Source organism: Galeopterus variegatus, unplaced genomic scaffold (assembly GCF_000696425.1).
Source record: "Galeopterus variegatus unplaced genomic scaffold, G_variegatus-3.0.2 Scaffold1031, whole genome shotgun sequence".
Lineage (NCBI taxonomy): Eukaryota > Metazoa > Chordata > Mammalia > Dermoptera > Cynocephalidae > Galeopterus > Galeopterus variegatus.
In genome coordinates, this window is record NW_007727142.1 from 291,142 (window position 1) to 316,908 (window position 25,767).

Below are 25,767 nucleotides of genomic sequence, written 5' to 3' on the forward strand. Positions count from 1 at the left end.
GGCCTGGTCTCGGAGGAGTCAGCAAAGGCCAGGAGGTGGCTTTGGTTAGTCTACTCAGTGAAGAAACCACTTAATCACTGTTCTTTTAAAAATAAATTGACCAAATCTATGAGATGCTTTTGATGTTCTGCAGATTCAGTCTGAGGCAGGGATGTGGGAGTGGGCATTGAGGTGCTGGCTGTGGGCACACCCCCCCAACACACACACACACAATCACATTTTCCCAAGCTGCCAAACCAGAACAAGTTAAATATTTCTTGCACACCTACTATGTGAACAAAGCTAGTATTACATAGTCCTCAAAGAGTTTATAGTTTAATTGTTATGTCAGAGCAAGGGGAGAGAAATATAACACATGGCAGTCTATGCTGGTGCCAAAGAAGTAGTAGAAAGAGGGTTGCAGAAAGAGGGTTGCAGCCCAGAGGGATCACTCTGGGCTGGGGTAATCAGAGGAGGCTTGCTGGGGAAGGTAGAAACTGAGGCCAATCTTGAAAGTCAGGGAGAACTTTACTAGACAGAAGCTGTGAGGGAGGGCATTCCAGGTAGAGGAGGACAAGATGAAGATATGCTCAGGTTAGGACAAGTCCATCTGCTCAGCTGGAATCTAGGGTTTGTGTGAGTGATTTGCAGTTGATAAGCCTGGTTTGAATGCCAGTCCCTCTGTGCCAGAACAAAGGCTATGGTGTCACACAGACCTGTTCTGCCACTTCCTGCTGGGTGACCTTGAGCGAGTGGTCTAACCTCTTTTCAAACTGGGGATAGTAATGATACTTAGCTCCTGAAGTCATTGGGAGGATTAAAAGAGTTAATAGGGCTGGCTGATTAATTCAGTTGGTTAGAGCCGGGTGTTGATAACACCAAGGGCAAGGGTTCGGATCCTGAACCAGCATAGTAAATGTTCAAAAATGAATTAAAAATGCATAAGCTTGTCATGAAGAAAAGCTTAAGATATTTAGGGCTGGTTCCAAATATCTGAGGACCAAAGAGGAAAAATCTCTGACGCCTTCCATCACCGGTGCCACTGTTGGGCCCAGTGGAGTGGTCTGGCTTGGCCTGAGCCCCTATCCCCTCTGGCCTAGACTGCTGGAACAGTCTCTTGGCTTTCTGCCTCTGCCTCTCCCAGAATCATTTTCCTAACACAACCTTAATCATGGCTGTGTCCCTCCATGTCTCAAAAACCTTCTATGGCTCCCTGATGCTCACTCCTTCATATGGTGGGGGTAGGAAGCAAGAACTATCATTTATTGAGAGAAGGGAAGAGCAAAGAGGACACTGGTGTTAGGAGGAAAAAGATAAGATTATCCTCCTCTTTTAAAAGCCTGGAAGCTCTGACTTTGCAGATATCAGCGGGTTCCTCATGGAGAGAGCAGAGGGAAGGTCGTTTCCTTGGCGCTGGTTCAGATTCACCTGGAGCTGCGGCTGCAAGCCACAACAAGAAAAAGCAGGAGGAGGGGGAGAGGGGGGGGGGGGGGGGGGGGGGGGGGGGGGGGGGAGAGGAAGATATAACAACCACAGTTTTTTTTTTGAAGTTCCAACAAGAAAATGGAGGGGACACACCTGGGTGGGAGGGGGGAGAGGGAGGAGGGAGGGAGGTTTCGGTGATGGGACACAATAATCAACTACATTGTATATTGACAAAATTTAAAAAAAAAAAAAAAAACCACATTGAGATATCATCTCACCCGAGTTAGACTGGCCATTATCAAAAGACAGAATGACACATGCTGGTGAGGAAGCGGAGAAAGGGGAACCCTCCTACACTGTTGGTGGGACTGTGAATTAGTGCAGCCATTTGAAGCCCTTATAGAAAACAGTATGGAGGTTCCTCAAACAACTATAGATAGAACTGCCATACAACCCAGCAGTCCCACTGCTGGGTATATACCCAAAGGAATGGAAATCATGTCAACAGGATACCTGCACTCCCATGTTTATCACAGCTCTGTTTACAATAGCCAAGACTTGGAGCCAATCTAAATGTCCATTGATGGATGACTGGATAAGGAAAATATGCTATTTTTACACAATAGAATTCTACTCTGCTGTAAAAATGAATGAAATTCTGTCATTCACAGCAACATGGATGAACTTAGAAAAAATTATGTTAAATGAAACAAGCCAGACACAGTAAGAGAAATACCACATGTCCTCACTCATAAGTGGGGGCTAAAAAAAATGAACAAATACTAAAAAAAAGTTACAACAATCACAGTAATTCATTGAACTTTCAAAAGGAGACAACAGAACTAAAGTTACCAGAAGTGGGTGAGGCAGAGGGGGTTAGTGAGAAATTGGTAAAGGGCCACAAAAAATGATTACATTGTGTAAACTTGAATATACTAATTATCCGGATCCGAGCATCACGTATTGCACACAGATATTGATATTTAATGCTGTCCCCCACAGATATGTACAATCAATTATGTTTCAATAAAAAAAAGATTTAGCTGCAGATGCTGTGCCAGATCAGGCCAGCCTCAGATTCAAGGGGTGGGGCAGTAGATGCTGCCTCCTTTTGGGAGAAGCAGCAAAGTCACAGTCACCTAGAGTTACTCTGTATATTTCTTCCTCTTAAGTTAAGTAAAAACATTAGTACAGTTTTACTTCTTCAGCTCCTCACTCTCATGTTGATATCATGTAGAATTTATTTAGATTTCATTTTCAGTTTTCCTGAATTATTTGCTTAACTGTGTTTCTTATGTCCTAAACTTTCCTTCATTTATTTGGTTGCAGAACTTCCCTTAAAGATTATTGAAACAAATTCCCAGAGTCCCAATATGTCCTCAAATGCCTTTATTTTCCTTCATATTCAAATCATAATTTTTGGTCAGTACTTGGAAGCTATTGCTTTACTACTGTAATTGAGAAGAGGTCTGATGCCAAACTGATTCTCATTCCTTTGCAGTAAAATTTATAATTTTTTCTTTATCCTTGGAACCTAGAAGTTTCAGTGAATTGGTCAAGATGCAATTTATTTGTTTCATTCATTTTTTTACTTATTGTACATTTTCAATTATTTAAGCTCTAGGAAATTTTTATTTCTTATTTCTTTTAATATTTCTTCTCCTTTTCACCCCCCCCCTCCAATTACTCAGGGTAAATAAATTTCACTCTGGATCTAATCTCTAGTCCCCAAACTGTTCTTTTATCTTTTTTTATCTCTTTTCCTTTATTGTCTTTGAGACAATTATTTACACGACTCTCAGGAAATATTTTTTTTTTAAATTGCTATTCATCCCATTGATTAGGAGTTGTTGTTGTTGTTTAAATCTTATAAGTTATTTTTCAAGGTCTCTGGCTGTTTCTCTTTCCTATGCACAGTTTTCAATTTAGTCACTAAGGGTATTAGTTCTACCTGTTCCACTTTACTTTATTCTGTTTGGGGAGTTTGGTCCCCCCCCTCCGGGCATCAGGAGGTGTCATCTGTCTCAATTGCTCCTTCTTTGCCTGTGGCAAAGTGCTAGGGCACCTCCGGGGCAGGGGTTGACCAGCTAGCTGCACTGTCTCTCTCCCCTTGATCATCAAATCTTGGCCCCAGGTCTGAGAGCCTAGAGTCAGAAACCTACCAGGCTCTGAGCCTGCAGCTCTCCCACCAGGTGCTCCAACCTCTAAAGCAGACCTTTGTCTCTTTTGTGTTGTGGCTTCCTTTGGTTACCATAGGCCAGCAGCCATAATCTTTCTGACATTTTGACACACTGATGGCATTTTTAAAATTTGTAGTCTGGTTTAATTTTCTTATCTTAAAAAAAAGAGAGAATATGCCTTTTCTTTTCTGTCATTTCATGGAGTTGTGTGTAGAAGAGTGGAAATGTGAGCTCGTCTTGCCTGTTGATCCAGTCACGCCTGCGTCAGAGTTTTCATTACGTTCTTATTGTATTGGTTACCTCTGTCCTATCTTTGTAACCCTTTAACTTTACAGGTACACCTCCGGATTTTCATGGTTTCCATTTCTTCTCCTCCTTTTCTCTCATTATAGCATCTTTGTGCTATGATCCTGAATCCTTTAAAAAAAAAAACAAAAAAAAAGTGAACCTGTAGAACTTTCCAAAAAGAGATTTCCTTTTTTGCCTTCTTTATACTCCATGAAAAATAAGACATTTGGGGGAAAGGTTGCAAATACCCACGTGCAATCCATGTTTATCCAGATAGAATTTCTAGTTTTTATTAACAGTTTTGCAGTGTTTTCCTGTTGTTGTAGGAGCCATGTCAACACTATACATTGCCTGAGAACACCATTCACATGGGACAGTTGTGAATGACTGCACAGGGGTGTGAGCCGTATTGACCCTGTTGTTATATGTTAACCCTGTGTTTTATTTTCAGAATTATTACTGAATGGTATATAGGGCTGAGAGCATGATATTTTGTAATTTAGCCCCTTATTATTGAAGTGAATTCCTCCTCGGCATGTATGAGTTATAAAATTATATTTAGTATAGTTTTAAAACCACAAATAGTTTAATGCTCTAAAAAATAGTCTTTAATATTTAAGCTACTAAATACTACTGTATTCTATTTATAAATTTATAAGCATTCTAAGTTATTCAATTTATAAATGGTACCTAATAATATATCAAAGTTTGTTTCACTATATTAATCTTTTTCCTTTTTCAGGGGAAAAAAAGCTATAAAAAAAGTACATAAAGTGTCTATACAATTAAAAGAATATTAAAAAGCAAGCACATCCATGTAGTTAATGCCCACCTCAGGCCATCACCACAGAAGCTCTTCGTGTACCCCTCTGAGGTCACAGTCCCATCCCTCCCTGCAGAGGTAGCCACTCTTCTGGCATTGGTGATAGTCATTTCCTTGCTACCTGTGCATGTATCCCTAATAAACATAGTTTTATTTGGCCTATTTGTTGAAGTTTACATAAATGGAATTCCACTGTTTGTGTTCTTTTGCAACTTGCTTCTTTTATTCATTATTATGGTTATAGAAGTTGTTTTTGTTTTATAGAGCTATGGTTCATTCATTTATTGCTGTAGGTGAAATACATCACATGAATGTATCACAATATATTTACCCATTCTACAGTTAATGGTCACTTGGGTTGTTTGCAATTTATGGCTTTCACAGAGAGTGCTGCCATGATGCTTGTATAACTCTCCAGGTGCTCATGTGCAAGAGTGTCTCTCCTTAATCAGGAATGGAATCACTGGACTACAGGATATGTGTCAGCAGCTCTACTGGGTAATGCCAAAACGTGTTCCAAAGTGATAGTTCCCATTTACATGCTTATCAGCAACATGTGATAGTTACCATTGTTCCACATCCTCACCAAAATTTGATATTATTTTTGCTATTCTGGTGGTTGTGTATTGCAGTATTAATTTGTATTTTCTATTTACTAATAAGATTGAGCATCTCATTATTGGCCATCTAGATTTCCCGTTTTTCAAGAGGCCTATTCACACCTTTTTCTTATTTTATATCTGATTATCTTACAATGATCTTTTGATTGTAAAAACAGATCCAAAAGTCAAAACACTTAACTACTCTGCATAGATTATTCTCTAGAATTACTATGCTGTTTGGCACAGTAAACAAATTCTTGCCAAGAGATTTTTTTGATGAACTACCTGATTGGAACGTTAGTATATAACTATGTACCTCTAATACGCCTAAACAGCTCCAGATTTTGGTAATGCTTCTATTTCCAGAATATTTTAAAAATATAACTGTGAAAAGTTTATCTCTTATTCCTTTTAGAATTCTAGACTAGATTCCAGATGGTCCTGAAGGTGTTTAACGGTTCAGGCGTGTTCTTAACTTCCCAGTACTTCATTCTTTTCTTCTGTAATAGCTGTTGCAGTTTCATTGTAAAGCAAACAGAAACTTATCTTTGCTATATAATGATACTCCTAGTAACTTTTTTCTATTTTTGCTGTTAAAATATTTTGTTCATCTGATGCTTATTTAATAAACTTTTATTCTGCATTGTTAACATTTCACTTTATACTTTGAATCAAATTTAAATATTCATGCTTAGTTTTTGTCCTTTATTACTTTTTAAAATTTGTTCTTAGGCATCATTATTTTATCTCATCAATTCTGAAATTGTGGTCCTCATAACATTTTCCAGAGTGTTCAAAATGGAATCACAAAATGTATGTTATACTCGAGACTACTAACTCAAAAAGGAATGGGAAGAATACGTAGAGTTTAACTTATTTTACTGGATAAGATGAAACAAAGTATACTTAGTATACTCTGACCAAAAGTTATCAGTAAGGAGAGTAGAAGGGAATAAATAGAAGAAAATTCAATATTTAGTTGATCTCCCATATCTGGGAGATTTAGAGATTTTATCTTAGAGATGATTTTGTGAATTAGTACCATTTGTGGTAAAAGGGATTATATATATTGAGTGATAGATTTTTGCCCATATATTATATCCATTACCTGCAAGAAGCCTTCATAATCACACTAGAGTATATGTGGCCTGCGGCCTTGAGCAGAAAAATTACCTATTAATTAGTGATAGTTCAATATAAGATTAAGATACACACACATACAATATCATGCCTACAGTTTCACATAAAGGCTTATTTGTCTTCAATAAAGATTATAGTGAAAACGCACAACTGTTTATATTTAGTCTTCCTCCAAAAAGTGTTTTAGAAGGCTCAAAAGAATGCAGTCTGACAATATGATAAAAATAGAGACCTGGACTAAAAAAATTTAATAAGTAAAGGCTGAGAAAAATGAAAACACAGATATGTATACCACACATGTGAGAGTTGGTCACAAATTCATCTCTGAACTTTGTACAGCCAAACAAAGAGAGAAACAGTGCCAAGGCTGCAATTTCCAGTATCCACCGTTCCCTCAGGAAAAGCACAGTTTCCTGGCCTTCAGGTGCCTGTTTGGAGAAATAGTGTGATGCGGTAGACAGCATTATGAAAACTCCTGAGGAGTATTCACATCAGTTCAGAATGTAGAACTTGTTTTATCTTAGTGTCCGCCTCAAAAGTTAGCTTCCTATTTCTAACACGCACCCAGTGTAGCACCCCTTCTGCACCGTATCTGCTACGTAGTCATCCAGGCTCCTGATTAAAGACCTCTCATGACAGGGAATGTGCCACTTACAAAGGCACTCAATTCTTTAAATTTTGGACATTTGACTGTTAGCTCCAAAATGAAAGACCTTCCTGAGTTGCCCCTTGTCACTCCAACCTTTACTTTTGATTCAAAGGAATATAACCATTAGCCAAATTTGATTCCAAGTATAAAGACAGTAATAATATAGGAAAATACACATTTGTTATAAAACCATTAATTTTTAGTTTGGCTCTAAAATTTAAAATGTCTAACCTTGCTTGTCCATGACAGTCCTTGAGAGGTTTGCATGCATCTATTTATCTACATAGGCTTTCTCTCCTTCATGTCAAACTTTGTCTTCTAGTTCCATTAACTGTCTCTCCTCTGTCTCCCAGTAAGCGTTGATCTCATAAGGAACAGCTGTGTCATTCATTTCCTCCCTGTTCCTGTGCCTGGAAATAATGACTAAATCACTTCTACACCCCACTCATCCTCTCCTGAATGGATACACTGTATCCATTCCTATTGTTGTGTCTCTCATAGCTGGAAGTGGATATGCCTAGGAAACTGTAGGAGGGGTGTACACTCTCTTGTCCCCCTTCCTGTCATCTTAAATTCATCAACACAGTGTAAGGTCACCTTAGCTTTTGGGCAGCCATGCTTCATTCATGGTTTGCTCATTTTGCTCTTGAACCTAAAGTGGCTGAATTTTTTTGCCAATGTACTGCTAGACTAACTTAAATATGGGACTCTACATTTATCCTTGTTGTTTTTATCTCATTACAGGCAGCTCATTACTGCAGCCTAGCAATATGGTTTTTGTATTTTATCATCTGGTAAATTCAGTATACTTAGTCATTGAAGAAATAGAGCACGCCTTGTATGTTGTCATCTATATAACGGCTAAAGATTTTGATTAGGATTGGGTCAAGATCAGAACTTTCTGGCATTACATTAGAAACTTCTATAGATTAGTATATTTTGTTCAGCTTTTTACAGATTGTTGGAGTCAGTGGTTCCCTTATTCCAGCTCATTTCTTTGTTAATTATAATATCATGGGGACTTCTAATATCATACATCCCTCACTAGAGTTTAGGTACACTGCATTTCCATGGTTACATTGCCGTAGAAAGAAATTAGACCAGCTAAACACAACTCGTCTTTGCTGTGCCCTTTTCGGTTTTCACAAATCACCTCTTAGATAAAATTCTTTTCAGAATCTCACCCAAGATCTCTGTCTAGCTCTATAGTTTGTAACATGAGAAGTCTACCTTCTCCTTTTTCAAAAACAGCCATGGCATTTTCTCCTTCCAGTTTTCTGGCACATCTTTGATTCTCTGTGATTCTCTGTAATTCTCTGCAGAGTTCCCCTCCCCCGCAACCCCTAAAATGGTTTAGCAACCTATTTATAAGTTTTCTCATGTCTCCAGAATGTGATCAGGCAAGTTGAGTCCACTGAGGGGAGCTTGAGGCCTAATTCCTCAGTCTTTTGGCTATATAAGTACTCAGCTTTTTTCCTTGCCTGATTAATAATTATTACTTAATCTTAATAATTAATTTGATTATTAAGAAGTAATAATATTCTGTGGCCCTGGTCTTAGTCTGATTTCTTCCAACTCATTAAATGATCTGCAGTTATGAGAACTACAAGAAAATGGACAGAAAACCTTAATAGATGTATAACTGTTTGGTAGCATGGCATCCTTCACCTGATCCAATTGGGTTGTGGTATTTTGGGACTGTTTCAGAGATGAGGAGAGCGTGGGGTAGTGTCTCACCCTCAGTAGTGCATGGGTGCTGGGGTCTTCACTCTTCATCCAGTGAGTGTTCATGATTGCCTGCAATCTGTCCTAGCAGTCTTTGAGGAATCAGAGAATAAAAACGTCACCCCTTCCTATGAAAACGTCCTCTCCTGCTGTCTGAGCATTATAGTAGTTTACACATTTATAAGCTCTTTAAATCTCTTCCTATTGACTTAAGTGTTATTTTATCATTTGCATCTTGCTATACTTTTTCTTGATCTGATTCATACTTTGCTGCATCAGCTAGGTAATGAGCCACTTATGGTCAGTGACCCTGCCTTATACCTGCATCTACTTGTCACCCTGTGCTGCATGTGGGCAGAGAGCTACTCAGAAAATGCTGCTCTGATTTCATTGATCCTGGGTAGTCATGGTCATCAAAGTAAATATTGTGAGATTAAATATAATACACTCACAGTGATGTAGTATAATTATAATAATATAATTCTATATTTTTCTTTGAACAGTTAGGCTTCTATGTATAGTAAGAATTAATAAATAATTACTTCCTCAATGACATCTTTATTTCTCCTTTTTAAAAATTCTCTTCACTGAATTTTTGCTTCTCTTCTCACACATGGTTGTTTCATGATACTATACTCTTGACATTTAAAATTTTTGGTTCTTGGCATCATTTGTTTCACTGTTGCATAGTAACATTTTTTTCTTTGCAACCATCTGCTTATTTTAAGGTGTGTAATTTTTCAATGGCATAGAATACTTTCATATCTTTACTTGCCTTAAATGCTAATCTAGTATCTTTACGTGTGGCATTTTTTTCTTCATAGAGCTTATATCTTGTCTTCAATGAGCATTTGATAAAAACAGAAAGAGGGAATTTTATTTTGTTGATGATATTTTAAGTCTGTTTTACATTTCAATAAGCATACTACATATAATAAAATATAAAGATTGCCATAAAATCATTCTATTGTGTTGTATAAAGAATTAGTAAGTCTATTTTTATCAGTGAGGAAAGTGGGGCTCATCCACTTTCCCAAGGCATTTAGGTTTTGATCCTAGACCCTTTAGGATTCTGAGCCTGAAGCTCTTCCTACTATTTGTACTTGAAAGATCCTCCTTGCAGATTAGGATTTACCTGGGCCTTCTGTATCATCAAAATGGGAGACAGAGAATTTACCTGCTAGAGCAGGCATGAGAACTCCTCACAGGGCTGGCATTGGAAGAAATACATGAATAAACTCATCAGACTTATTTGGTGCACTTATGCCCAGTAATATGGCAAAAATAAAACAGCCATCAGCAGAAACCTGGAACTTAGACCCTCTCCACTAACATGGAAGGTTGAGAGAATGAGGAGTAAGATGGGGGCTTTGGGGGTACACACATCTTCCCTTTTACTTATAGATTCTGATTTTGGAAATAAACAGCAGGCTGATAGTGAAATTTGAGGGAATGGGGACAAAATTCCCAGATCAAACTATAGAATTGAACACAGTGGCAGTTAATTGATAAATTGAAATACAATAGCAGTGTGATATTTATGAAAAAATATGAAGAATGTTGAGAAAAATATTTATGGTCTCAGATGTCCCTGTACTGGTATACATAGTAACATATCTAAACAGGTATGGTCTGGGCATCCTAGAGCTTGGTGGGATTTGCCTAGTGGCTGGAATCAGGTAGTAAAAAGATGTCATTCTTCATTCATGTATTCAATTATTCAGCAAACATTAACTGAGCACCTATTACATAGGCCAGGCACTAGGCTAGTCCCATAGTATGATGCAGATTGTGCTCTCAAGGAGAGAGTTGGAGAGATTGACATGTAAACAAGTTATTAAATATTTACAACATTTTATGTGGGCATCTTTTCCCACTATTTTTCAAAGTTGTAGAAAGTCCATATCAGGTCAGTAAGTAGTCTCCTGGCAAACGCACTGCTCTCAGTATGTTATCTTAGAGGCACTCTGTCTCCTGCCAGTAACCTTTCTTCTGTGACAAGCTATGGACCTGAAAAATAGATTCTCTTTTCAACACAATCTCCTTAGCCATTGTTATCTTTGGATAATCAGATTCTTCTAAAGAAACCAAGACTTTTCTATGACTCCACCAAGGGCGTCCTTGTTGCTAGTTACCAATGCATTGCATTTCTTTTAAATACAGCAGACTTTTATTTATTTTCAAGCCTTCCTTGAGTTTTAAACCCTTTTTTTCTATTGCATCAGCTTCTTCTGTAATTGGTAAAGCATTCTTTGTTTTTCAATCAATTAATATTTGTAAATGTCTTTTTGTGTGCATACTTCTTTGAAAACTGATCCTTGTACCAATCTCAAGTGTTTATTATTTAGTTTTTTGATAAGCTAATCATATTAACTTATTGGTTATCTGCTTAGAAATTCAGCAATTTAACAAACTTCTGACAACTTGCTGTCCTTAGTATATTTTTAATTAAGAGCTCTTCTCCCCAACCCTTTTCATGATATTGTTTAAATATTGTCTAGGTATTTTTAAATATTATCGTTTTTATATTCTTATTTTTAGTTTTGGAAGATCTAACTATACTTTTGGCCTTTCAGAAATCAAATAGCTGTAAGGAATTGTGATCACTGTGTGTAGAAGTGTACTGTAGTTCCTAGGAGCCATATGCAAATCCTCAGACCCTGCCATTTTTTTGCAAGGGGGCCCAGGAGAAAGTGTTAACCCTTTGTCTGCTTGATTGCAGGAGGAATGCCAGCTCCTGAGCAGGCCTCATTGGTGGAGGAGGGGCAACCACAGACCCACCAGGAAGCTACCTCCACTGGCCCAGGCATGGAATCTGAAACCACAGCCACCACTATTTTAGCTTCTGTGAAGGAGCAGGTACATCTTCTTACTAAAATTTGCAATGAATTATTTCTTCAAATGCCTTTAAAAATTAATCTTTGGATATGTTTTAAATTTGTCTAACGTCCTTGACACCTTCACATTTTCTAATTATAAGGTGTTTACATCCCTGAGTACATTGGGATGACTGGCATGTAGAGCCGCTCCAGGTGCCAGTCAGAATCGGAACATGCAGGATACTTGTGCGTCTGCAAGTAAGGACAATCTCGATGGTGATCGGTGTCTCTGTCTCTCCCACATTGCAGAGTGTGTGCATGTACGCAAAGCTGTGTAAAGCATACTTCACAGTGCTGACTTTTCTATCAGGACTCTGGCAGCCTGAGGCCTGTCATATCCTTAGATATTTCGATCATTTAACATAGGTATTATATAGGGTTGTCTTTTGTGATTTTTGGATAAAAGCTGTTTTTGTGTGTTTGTCTGAATCCAAGTATATCCATTTTGTGAGCTAATGTTCTAAAACTTGTGCCAGTTTGCTTCAATGTCATGTTTATGTTGGCTTAGTTTTTAAGGCACTAATACTATTTATCCTTTCAACCCAAGTAACCTTCTAAGTTAGATCTTACCTGTTGTGCTTGGAGAAATTGAAATCCTGGAATTTAATTTTTTTGATTTAAAAGCTTAATAAGTTATGTGTAAATTTAAAGCTCCAGGGATAGTTTTCTTTTCAGCTTCTTACCACCCCTCCCCCTTTGAAAATTATATGCCCTCTGTTGAAATAATCTAATATTAAAATTTTTTTATAAATCTTATGATTAAACCACTGGGTGTTTTTTCCTTAAGGGAGATAAACTAGTTGTATATCTGCTGAGATAGTCTCTTAAAAATCAGCATCAGCAATTCAAATGACTAATGATGACAGAGTGAAGAAATATTTATACTGCATTATTTTACTATTTGCTGTAACTTGAACTAGGAAATGGTGTAAACAATTGCTCCTAACTATGATATTTGTCTGACATTAGAGCTGTGTTTTCAAGAAAAATGATTTCACAACTTATTCTGGTAGCAAGATGTCAAAATATTTTCCATTTCTCACTGAACTTTGAAGTTTTTAAACATTCCACAAACTAAGAATTTGAGAAGACATAAGAAAATTGTAGTCAGTATGGTTTTCATCTTCCACCAAACTATAGGATGTCTAAGCTTCTATTACCTTTAGGGATAAAGAAGACTCTTTTCTTATATCACTTCACAGTTTTCAGGATTTGACCCAAGGAACTATAAGATGAGAAGGCTCTGAATTATTTGGGGCTCCTAGTGTATACTGTGTTTTGGTAAAACGTGATGGTAAATTTATCAAAATGCCCAGAACTGAATTAAAACTAGAAACCATGTGCAGTAAACATAGCAATGGGAACTTTGCATTTGTACCTTGAGACCAGATACCCTACATGTTGAAGAAAACATGGAAACCTGTTATGATCTTGTCACTAGAATTCCTTGATGGCCTCATGACTTCAAAATTTTATCTTTTGGCAACAAATAGTCTCCTGAGTGAATATTTTGTGGGGCATAGCAAGAAGGGCTTCATTTTCTGAAGATAGCAAAAAAAAGCACAGATATTTGTGTTATTTGTTAAAAGAATTATCATATATCTCCCAAATTATTTACTTAGTAGGAGCATATACTCAAGTCTGCTTCTGTTTCTGTCCTGAGGAATTTGAGTCCATTAATATACATTTGCAGTTTCCATACTTAATTTTGTTTTAAAATTGTCAATGCTCAGTACTCACCATTTCAATCATTCAACCCAGGACACCATATCTGTCTCTTGTTCTAAGATACTCACCTGGTTTTAAATGGCTAACTGCATCCCACAGGATTTCTGTGGCACCAGGCAACATATAGTTGGAATAAAAATTTCTAAGACTCTCCTGAAATATGTCACTCCCTGTGATCTGCCCAATGGGATGGAGCACAGAAAAGTTAAACACAAATAAGAAAGCTAATTACTGTTCACCTTATATGTTTGATTTTTAAAAACTAGTCAGAGTGTGACATTGGTGGCCTACATGTTACACTCAAATTTAACTATGTTGATTACACTTTGTGTCTAAAGAACAGTATTTTAAAATGGGATGCATAATTATTTTCTTACAAAATGCTCACTGCCATGCTGTGCTCATTGTCGTGGAGTGATGGTATCAGCTCTATTGATCTCAAAGAGCAGACCTTGTTTGGTGGCAACAGTGTCTCAGGAAGGGTGTTTCATTAGAATACAGAAGGAAGAGACCCCCTTTGGTGTAAGTGGGTTTCCATCCTGGTTTCTTGCTTACTGTGTGATCTTTGGAAGATTTCTTAACCTCTCTGTGCCTCAGTTTTCTCATTTATAAAATAGGGATAATAATAATTATTGAGGACATTAAGTTAGCATATGTAGAATGATTACAACAGTACCTGGCACCTAGTAAGTGCTAATATTACTATTATCACCATCTCTACATAAAAAGAAAAGGTCTTAGGAGGAGCTGGTGATTCTACTTTTAAGTATATCTAGGGATTCACTGAGCCTTGTTTCGGACATTGATGTCAGAGGACAGAAGAACTTTTTGAATATTTAGCAATATTTGTGCTGTGACAATATTTTATTTATGCACAACATTAAACTTTCAAAACTTCACTGTAGTGTCTCGCAAATTAGAACAGTTTTATATGTATATTATGGGAAATAGAGCATGTGAAAATAAATTTTATTAACATGCTGATTTATTGCAGCCACAAACATATCAAGGAACAAGGTTAAAGAATTGCAAAGTAATATCTCTTAACACTCACCTAAATTTTGAGAGGAAAAGTCTTAGTTCTCCTTCAGTAAAATATGTCCAAGGCACTAAAATACCTCATTCATACTCCCCCTGGGAAATTCATTGTAAGTAGAAGGGAGGGAAATGACAAATAATCAGTAGCAGCCTTGTTAATGAACTGTTAAATATCTGAAATTGGATTTAGGGGGTAATAAAACAATCAAATCTTCCTCCACTAGGTCGTGCTTTCCCCAGGACCCTCCAGAGCCGGAATCTGTTCCTTGTACCCTGGCGTAATACTGGAATTCACATTCTCCTTTTATGAAGTGATAGTCTTTCACATTGATGTCAGTCACGTAGATGCATACCTGTGCAGGTACAGAAAAAGTCCTCTCTCTTTGACAGATAGAAAGAAGGAGACTATTTCTGTTCAAATGCTACCTCTTTCATAAAGCCTTATTCACCCCAGCCTGAAGTCAGATAACTCTCCTGATGCTCTTTAGCTGTTGATACTACTGCTGTGAGTCTTTAGTCATGTGCTCCTTTGGATTTATATTATCAGCTACCTAAGCACAGAGCTATGTTTTATACATTGTTTTATGCATTCGTTACCGGTTGTGCCTTTCCCAGCACCTTGCTTATATTAGACCTGCAGCAAGTGACTGTTCAAGGGGGGAATGGATGAATAATACTACCAGATTACTTTGTCACCAACTTGCTGTTTGTGAAGACAATGGAACCTGTAGCCACAGTCACAGACACATTATAAAGAAGAGAGTCCTGTGGACAGCACCTAAGAAACTTGTTACCCAGCTGCACACTCTTGTTCTTAAGATAATTTGAATTGCATTATATACATACTGACCCAGGAATTAAATCCAGTCTCCCCAAGGAGCAAATTAAATTTTATTTCATATTGATAGTCAAGTAATGACATAGGTGTTGTAACTTTCATTTCCCATCTGCCCAGCTTAGCTGACAGTGAAGTGTGTGTAGTGGTAAGCACATCAACATTAAAGGATGTGGTTATCTTGGTGATGTCACAAAATATCCACCAGCATCATGCATACCAGATGCTGTGGGTAAATGCTAAAGAAGTGTTAAGGATTATGCTTTAAGAGAAATAAAAAGTTAATCCATGGGAATAACAAAGTATTGTGATCCATGGATTTGAATCTGAAATTGCAGGATGTGTCTGAACTTCAACCATGAGTTGGCTGTATTCAGGGTCATCGTTTGGCAGGTTCTACTGTTCAACTCAACTCCTAATGAGAGTCCAGGAGTCTGAGATAAATACAGAATGTAAGAAAGGAGGAATTTGTTCGTATGCTGATAGTTTTCAAAGATCTGGCAAACTTGATGCTGGTTAGTGCCTAGCTTAATATCTTGCTTGTGGTAATTAGATAAAGAAGTGTGTCCAAATGTGATACCTTCAAAGGGCCCTGCCTCCTCCTGTGAAAATTTTAGACAACAATGATTGATTTGTCCTTGAAGTGCACAGCACACCTTTGGATTCAGAGGAATTGGAATTTGACTGGACATCAGTTGCATGTGCGGAGCCTTACTACGGCCCCCTGCTACTTTGCTGCATCAGAGTGCTCACTTAACAGGCACAGGAGGCAGTGAGCCAAGGGCCTGGGCAGGGTATTACCAATAATTGGTAGAGTACATTGTAGTTTTATAATGAATAGTATATGATCTCTTGGTTTTAGAAACACTTTTTAAAAGAGGACTATATATGGCCAATCATGGATAGGATTAATATTTCATAGTTCTACATAGGGTGCAAGTTGATTTGCATTCCGTAAAATTACACATGTAATATTTATTAGATTCTTTATCTTCTCTTATGAAGTTGCTTGAATAATTGAGACCTCTATTTGAACTTGGCTGTACTCCTCCAGTGCTCTAACTTCCATTCTATTGTCCTCCCACAAACGACATTTTCTTATTTTTGGTTGATGATTTAAGGAGTCCAGATTTTAGGTTGAGACCAACCCAGATAGCATGAAATGGTAAACAGAAAATAGATTTGGTAAAACATGCTAATTTTATGTGTACTCCTCTTACTCTGATGAGGTCCCAAATTAGATATTGTGTGTACTTCTGTTATCTTTGAGTGAAAATGGCAATGCTCCTCATTTGTGAGGCTCTCAAAAAGAATACCACCTTTCAAGATAATATTTTCTGGCTTTTGTGAAAATTACACTTCTACCTTCAGTATGTCTTTATTAATTTAAGTGATATTTAAATATCAAAGAGTGAAGTGAGAGTCAGAGATTCTTAATTTTTGAAGATAAAATAAGGAAATTTGGAGCCCAACTGTGTCCTATTGATATTACTTCATTTTTACATGGATATCTTAGCTTTAGTAATTACACACTCTTCCTGTATGGCAGAATGCCCAGGACTGAACAAATTCCAATATAATTATTTACTTTATTCCTCTGAAACTGAAACAACTCAACTGTTATGCACCTGCCTTTGCAACTTCCTTTTATTCGGCCCCTGAGTTTATTTACAATGAAATAGTCCTCTCTAACACACCTCAGCCACATGCGGAAGACAGAATTTTTATTTCAGCTCTAAAGAAGCATAGTTTGTGGCTTAACTAAGAGTACTGTACTGTAAGTGCAATGCCTAAAACTTAATTTTTCCCGTTAGTAACTTAGTTATTTTTCTTATTGGTAACTAAATTATCCTGGCAGTTCTAATTATTGTGTAATCTATAGCAAAGTCTTCCATGCCTGAACTGCATCATCAAACACAAGGTAAGACTGGGTCTTTTCAAGAATTTTGAACCCTGATACTTGGCTCCCAGGAGATCAGTCCTCTTAAGATGCATGTACCATGGTCAGAATTTAGTGTTTCTCTTTTATGTGTTAATCATGCAGGTATCTTCCACCTCAAGTATCTCTCTGGTTAAAGACTATGACAGAGTATGGCCAACAGGTTGATTTCGTATTTGAGTGTACCTGCTACCACCAAAACAATTGTTCTCCTCAACATAAAAAATTAGAGTGCCAAGATAGCCCACAATAAGCATATACGATTTTATATCTGCCCATGTTGCATGATAGTATGATAATGATCAGCTGGACCTGCTAGCGAAGCTTTCCAATTTCAAGTGATCCCAGTTACACATTCAGAATAACTAAGTCTTTGTTCTGTTTGTCTGTTTGATTCAATCAGAAACTTCTTTTTAGGTGTATTGACACTGTAGGGTTTTGTTTTGTTTTGGAAGAGCACTTAGGTTCTAGGGATTTGAATAGATTCCATTTGACTATTCACACACAGCTGGATTACATATGCAAACAATACATAGTTACATAGTAGGTGCCCCCACATATTTATTAGTTAAGGAACTAAAAACATAAACGTGCTCAATATCCACCTGTATTTTGCTTAGTCTTGCTTTTAATAATTAAAAAATATTTATTGAAAGCCTGCTGAGCAAAGCACTTTGTCACGAAGGGTTTGGGGACAGTGGTAAGGAGACATATAAAGATAATCTATTTCATGTAGTTTCTACCTTGACGAAAATGCAGAGGCCCAAACCATACTGTATACTTCAATGTGGAGTAATTGACACATTATAAATATTCATTAATTGAACTATAAGATCCAAGAACCTGTGTACTTTTGCCCCATTTTTATTTAAGCAGGCTATAGATATGTATTGTATTATTATCAGTTTTATGTAAACTTGTTAACTTAGGCATTTTTAACTTTTTTTCTTTAACCATTGAGTTAGCATTACCTTTTCTTTCCATTTGAAAGTAATAGTTTTCCTTTGTTAACACTGAAAGCCAACCCTGAATTTGTGTGTTTAAAATTATAATTTCATGTTCAGTTGAATAACCCAGTTCACAATTCCTGTTCAGAGTTAAATTATAAATATATGAAATAATTTTCCCCTGTACATGCAAACTTTATGCTGTTAAATTTGAAATAAGTGACTACTTAGTTGGTGAGATTAAATGATTGACAGGATCATTCAGCTCTGAATTCTGTGCTCTGCACGATCGCTTTTCTTTTTAGAGTCACTAATAGATAGAAAAATACTTCAGAACATACTTTTGCCTTCAGGTGTAACCCTAAAGTTATTCCATAGCTATCACAAAACACAGTCTCTTCAGTGCCTATCTTCATGTTTAAGTGTTCTCAATTTCTAAATTGCCATTTTTGTTACTTTGCAGAAATGGGTCCATATGGTCTTACCTCATCTGTTTATATTTTATGAAGGTATTGTTTCCAAAGTGATTGGAGCTGTTTGTACCTCAGCAAAGTAATTTAGGTTATGATTATTTTGTTTCAGGCATTCTTAAGAAAAATCATTTAAAATGTAAAGTTCTTTTCAAGTAGTTCAAAGACAAATCTCTGTGGTTTAGCTTATAGAATCTTAAGAGTTTTATGCACTCAAACCTTAATAACATAGGCGTTACACATAATAAAAACTGTAAGCAAATTAAAAGAACACATTATTGAAATTTGAAGAGAAATACATATTATACAATTCTCTATAATCATATTTCAAATATGAAAATGGCTATCATAAATTAGAAAATAGTGTGGTTAGAATTAAAATCCCTTTGGCTTTTGAAGAAAATTTAATTTTCCTTTAAAAATTGTAGTTTAAGACATTTCAATATATAGATTATTTAACTAGTACTTTAATTTGTAGACTTTTAAATATGAAAATTCCTGTAAAGCAGCATCACATCAGTAAAGTGTTCGTGTGGTATTATCTACCCTAATAAGGGTAGATACCTACCCATTTGCAAACTTTCCTGTAATCATTGTTTAAGCCTAAATCAAGATCAAGCTATTGCCAATGGCCTTCTAATAAGCTATTCTGAGGAAATTAACTCTTACCATTTCATCCATATTTAGCATTTCTGCATTTTATTAGTCCTTTAGAAATACCTTTCCATCACAAAGTTGACATAAGCCATGATTTCTCCCCTTTTCAAAATATTTCCATAAATTGTCCTAGTTTTTAAAAAAGTAAGCCTTTTTTTTTTCCCAAATAAGGAGTAAATCAGCCTCCTTTTTTTCCATTCATAACCTTAGCTACCTCGTATGTTTTTTGCTTTGAGGCTGTAAGTGTTGGAAGAGGGAGAAGCTTACTGGAGTTTTCCCATTGTACCATTTTCTCATTTATTCCTTAATAAAGTAAATATTGTTTCTTTTCTCTATAATGTAAGCTCTTAACAGCAGGATCTTGATTTTTCTTTTATTGTTCTGTTAGCAAAGAATAATAAAAAAGTGAATTCTTATTAAATTATTGTTTGAAAATATATCTTAGTGATTGCTGCTGTTGGCATCATTCTAAGCTGATTATAAGATTTGAAGGACTGTAGGTAAGAATATAAAACTTGTATTTGTAGAATGCTGTTACACTTAGCTGATTTGATCTGTACTACAGAATTGGGCAAACGTATTTTATTGATCTGAAACTGTTTTATCTGGTTGAATAATTTTAAAAAAACTTCTTAATTCTTGATAAAATGTTTGATTTCTTTTTAAAAACCTGGGAAAATACTCATCCTGTTGTCAGAGTTGGAGAGTTCTCTTACTGTAAGACCAGTAGAACAGAATTGAAAAGAATGGCCAGTGAATCATCTATGCCAGGTCTGCCGTTGTGAGAACGTAGACCCAGCATTGCTCTATTGGGCCTGCTGCTTTTTGATGCAACTAGGTTGCTGTCTTCTCTCCCTGTTACTACCATCACCACCACTACCACTATTACACAGGAAACAAATGGAAAATTCAGAAAAACTTTGTCATTGTCAGTAAGATATAAGAATCAGTGATCTCTATGAAACAAAATAGCTAACATTTATTGAGTTCTTACTGTGTGCCAGGCATTGTGCTTAGTTCTTTAAATGGAGGATCCTTCTATATTCCTTATCACAACTTTATGATTTATTATTGAAAGTCTGTCAGTTTGGGGGCCATTGAACAATTGATTCCAATGTCTTTGTTCATGCATTTTCCCACTTTAATAGAGTTGGTGGGAAGATAGTCTTGAGCTATACAAAATCCTTTCAGTAATTTGTTTTTATCCTTAAAGTAGCCAGAGTGTTTTCTGTTATAACTGAAAACCCTGAATTATACAGGTAGTCATTAATATCACCGCTATTAGTAGGTGGGGACTGAAGCTTAGAAAAGTTGAGTAACTTGCCCGGATTTACATAGTTAATAAGTAGGTACTTTGAGATTCACTGATTCAGGCAGTCTTACTCAAGATGTTTACCAAATAATTAAAATCTTTAGTGGAGTCAATAAAGAGAAGCATGGATATAGAAGAACATTGAATCATTGGGGGTGACAAGTGTATTTGAGAAGTTATCCTGGAATATTGAAGAAAAGAACAAAAAAGATGTGATAAATGCCACTAGATGTGAGGCCACAGAAAGTAGATCTAATGGAAACATTGTTGATGTTCTTGAGAAAGACTTTACAGTGGTTAGAACAGAAGCAATACCTAAATATAATATAAAAACAGTTTTTCTGAGCAGAAAATAAAGTCCTGAGTGTACAGATTTAAAGGGATCATCACATTTCAGGCATCACCTGTGGAAAAGAGACCTATCTAGGAATTACCTTGACAAAATTTTGTATTTACCAAGACAAAGAGGCAAAAGCCCTACAAGAATCCAGATAAAATAAATGATTTGGCCTCAGGGCCCCTCCTGGGGGCCCGGGGCATGGAACCAGGGACCGCAGGCACACCACCATCGCCTCGGGGCTCTGCCCAGAGGCCCAGGACTTAGAGCCGGAGACCAAACCCCCCACCACAACCAAGTACATTGCCAGCACCAAGGAACATGCCAAAAACATCACCTCCATGTGGGTGACCCACCACAGCCACCACAGTAACCATGACTGCCATGAAAGTGGCTAGACATCACAACCACCGTGCAGATGGTCTGTCAGCCACTGGAGTGCATTGACACAGGAGAGTCACCAGTAGAGACCAAAGAAAAGAATAAGGTGTCTCTCTCCACAAAGCCCATTCCAGAGTGACAGAAGAAGTATCTGCCCTACGATAATATTCAGGAAGCTGTACACACCTCAGCATTGGACAGATCATCTAGGCAACAAATCAACAGAGTAACCATTACTCTTTCAGAGGGAGAAAAGAAATCTAGGGTTATCAGTGGTGGGAGTGGGGAGGGAGAGGGAGGTGGGGAGAGATTGGTGGGGGACAAGGGGCATAAAATAAAGTATGATTTGTAACAATATACATACTAATAATATTGATTTGATAACATATATCAACATTGAATCCAAAAAATATGTGTGATCAATTATAATTCAATTAAAAAAATGATTTGTCTGCAAAGGTAAAATCAGGCTGGCATCTAGCTTTGGTAAAACACTAAATTCTAGAAGAAAGTAGAACAATTATGTAGAGTTTTAAAGGAAAAATGCTTGTGATCCAGGAACTTATACCCAGGTAAATTGTCTTTAATGTGTGAAGGATTAAAAAGATATTCTCAGACATTCAAGAGCTCATGAAATGTGTTCACTCTTCTACCCTGGTACCCTTTTTTATAATTAAAGATGTGTTGCCTTTAGTGAGGAATTACATTTAAGACTCAAGAGTGAGAAATCCATGGTATATAATAACTAGTGGATCTTCTCTTAGTTAAGATTCCAAACTAGGAAACAAAGGTTATTGGGTGTTGTCAGTCAGATTTTGCAGTTTTTTGGTGCTTTCCTGCCTCTCATGGTCCTCAAACTAAATACTTTTCAAGTACTTCAGATTGATATGTTACTCTGTTTAGTGACTGTCACTACCTGCCATTAGTATTGTTTTTGATTGACTCTTGATAATAGTGACAAACTGCTTACATTTTGGGCTTGTACAGAGATAATTCCCAGTCAGTGCAGAGTTTTATTTATATTTAGAAATCAAATGGCATTTTTCATTGTCCCAGCACTTAAGATGTTTCGTACCTAGTAAACTTTATTTAGTGACTTGAGTCATGGTTTGTTGGCTTATTGAATCTGAAAAGACAAAAGAAACAAGTAAATCTTCAGTTTAAGCTGGGATCAAATTTCTGTACATGTTATTATCTTTCTTAGACCTATGAGTACTTGTAATTGTGTTAAAAATATCAATATTGGTAATATGATCTTAGTTGTGTTAAAATATATACTCACTTAGAAAAAGTCTTATAAGGAAATTCTAAAAGGTATTCTTGGCTACAAAGGATAGGAATTGTGTTCTAAGCACAGAACAAGATAAGTAACAGAAGTTTACCGGGTACCTATTGAATGAATGAATAAACAAATGCAGTCTATGCAGAGTTTTTGCAAATCAATAGGGGAAAACAATAACTACCTACTAAAGAAGGGGGTATTTGACATCAGCTGATAATTAACAACAAAAAAAGAAATATAAATCATAAATATGTATGTGAAATAATTTTCTATCTCACTAGTAATCACTGAAATAGAAATTAAAATACTGAGAATATATCTTCCTGTCATATTGTCAGCAATGATATCAAAGATAAAACAGTGTAGTTGTAGCGATGTTGGCAATTTCATGTGGTATTGGTGAGATTAAACTGGCACTACCATTTTGGCAAGCACTTTAATGATCTGTATTAAAAGCTTTAAAAATGGTTCTGTCTATGATCCAGTAATTCAAATTCTAGGAAGCCAGTCTAAGGAAATGTTAACTATTAACACGAAGATATTAATCATATTTATAATACTGTACCTAAGAATTAGCAACAACCCAGCTATCAATACAAGTATAATGATTGCATTTTACTAGATGTATGTGGTGGGCTTTATGCAGCCATTCAAATCATGTTTTAAAAGAACTTTTAATCACATGGGGAATACAGATGCAGATGAAAAAATAAGGCATCTAAGCACATATGCAGTCATTAAAACAGAAGGAGACACTCCTAAATGTTGGGTAGATATCTTCGGATGCTTTTCCCCTGTATTTTCTACATTTCTTATAAAAAGTATATAGTGTTTGATGAAAATTCTAAAGACAGAAAATAAAATGACTGGTGGGGGGAAAAGCCTTAATGAAAGTAATAATAAAAATTTACTATAGACTGAGTTTGACAGAGAAGGAAAGAAAAGTAAGTTTATATAGGTTGCCAGATGTGAAAAACTTGTTGGATGAATCATAGGTGAGAAACTGGATTGTCTTGCTTAAAAAATGGAAAATTTAGATGACCATGATAACAGTCTTCAGATCTGAAAGGCTGTCATAACTTCCACTTCCACCCCTGCTAAGCTGTGTGATCTTGACGGGTTACTTCGGGTAGAGCCTCCTGTGTCCTCATTTATAAAATAAAGATAATGGCTCCAATTCTACTAAAAATGAGTGTTCAATAAACATTCACTAGTCATTATCCTTGAGATGATATGTAGAAACATAGTGGAAACAGCATGTTCAAGCCCAGGACCCTTTAGGAGGGACCTGGATCCATACTGAGGAATACTTAAAGGCAGAGGGCCCAGGCTGAGACTTGGCCCATGGAAAGAGTTCCAGCCAGAGAGCAAGACAGAGGTTTGGTAATATGCCTAATGGCCTTCATGCTGTTGAGGTATCTCACAAGCTGATGAATTTGATGGGAAAGATCAATGTCTGTCTGGACCCATGGAGTTATGTTATCATAAAATAATTCTGAAAATCCACCACTTTCCAGATAGCTTTATAGAATATATTCAGAAATCTCATTAAGAGATTCCTCAAATATATCTTTACCAGTGCCTTGGAGGAAATTCCACTAAGCATCATTAAGTAAGAGAAGGAAAATACTCCGTTTTTTGGACTGCCCCCCTCCAGGATATAAACTAGAATATATTCAGAAATCTCATTAAGAGATTCCTCAAATATATCTTTACCAGTGCCTTGGAGGAAATTCCACTAAGTATCATTAAGTAAGAGAAGGAAAATACTCCGTTTTTTGGACTGCCCCCCTCCAGGATATAAACTCTAAGGATTTTTCCACTGTCTTCCAGACATTAGAATAGTGTCTGGGACGAGTTAGCTTTTAGTACTTGTAGAGTACATAGTTGTTGAAAATGTTGGCATTTCGTGGAAAATAGGGAACAAAACACAATGTCCTAATGAACATCAAACTCACAATAATTACCTCGGGGAGGTGAGGGAGGAAGTATGATGCCCCCTCCCAGAAAAACAGCGTGGGGGGGGGGCGGTCCAAAGTAAAAAACATGTTTCCTCAAGACATCTAACCAATAGCTTACACCTGACACGTTTTTCCTTGCTATTAGAAAAATTAATTCTGCACGCAAGTGGTAGTCAAAAGAGATTTGTTCAAATCTTTTTTGTTTCTCATGTGAAATGGTGATCCTTGCATCTTGACCAGGACTACACCAAACTTGGGCTTCATTTACTTGTGCAGACATCAGCCCTTCCAACCCAACAGCCTGGTGGCAGCAGAGTGCCTATATTTTGAAATGATGTCACACATCATTTTGTGTGTGTGTGGGGGGGGAGCAACTGTACTGACAGGATTATATTTTCTAGCTTTTAAATGCTTCCAGCAATATTTCATTGAAAACATAGCCTAGTGAGTCATGTCTACACTCAAAGAAATACTGGTGCTTTTACAAAGAAGTTGAGAGTTTGTCACTGCCATGGTGGCACATACCACTAATCTCTTCTTGCTTTCATAACTGGATGCATTCCAAAACCAACTGTAATCACTTTGACTGGTTTATTTGAACTGGCAGAGCTCACATCAGTATACTCTAAATGTTCCCTTATGATATATTCCTGCACAGAAGACAGTAAATGTAGTAATTAGGACTGTCCTATTTTATGACTAGCACTATGCAAAAAATATGGAGCCATTTCCAATACAATTCTTGTACCTGAAAAATAATGTCCCAGCTTCAGAGTTCTTTATCCAGGAAGACTAGAAATAAAGAAAATATTACAAAATACAAGATCTGGTTTGCTATTCTGTGATTGTTTTAGCTGGCATTTTGACTGCCCTAAATAAGATTTTTAAACATCTTGAGAAAATCATGTCGATCAGTACAGCCAGTTCTGATTCTTAAAGCAGATTAGCATTGGCAAGGTGGAAGGGCACGCACCCTGACAGCTAAGAAAAATGTCAAAGGGCCACCTTAAAGCCAATCACAAGAGGCTGCCAACAAGAACTAAGCCAAGAAAGCACAACTCTTGCCCAGTTTCTTCAGCTGAACACTCTGGAGGGTGCTCCTGCATAGACTGATGAGTCCATCAACCAGGGCATTCTTTTTTTTTTTTTTTTTGTCTTTTGTCTTTTGTCTTTTTCCGTGTCCGGCAACG

The 25,767-nt window shown here is 36.8% G+C and overlaps 1 protein-coding gene across 6 annotated transcripts in view; it reads left to right on the forward strand.

Moving 5' to 3' along the window:
* The window catches only part of PKP4 (plakophilin 4), a 235,230-nt gene that overhangs the window by 67,160 nt on the left and 142,303 nt on the right, over positions 1–25,767 (forward strand). For 5 of the 6 annotated variants that reach the window (XM_008574306.1, XM_008574309.1, XM_008574307.1 and 2 more), the window contains exon 2: positions 11,534–11,670. In XM_008574306.1, coding sequence (XP_008572528.1) covers positions 11,539–11,670 — 132 coding nt within the window. In that variant the 5' untranslated portion in view covers positions 11,534–11,538. Of the gene's footprint in view, positions 1–11,533; positions 11,671–11,813; positions 11,889–25,767 lie in introns of those variants that run through there. The other variant, XM_008574310.1, reaches the window with a different exon arrangement.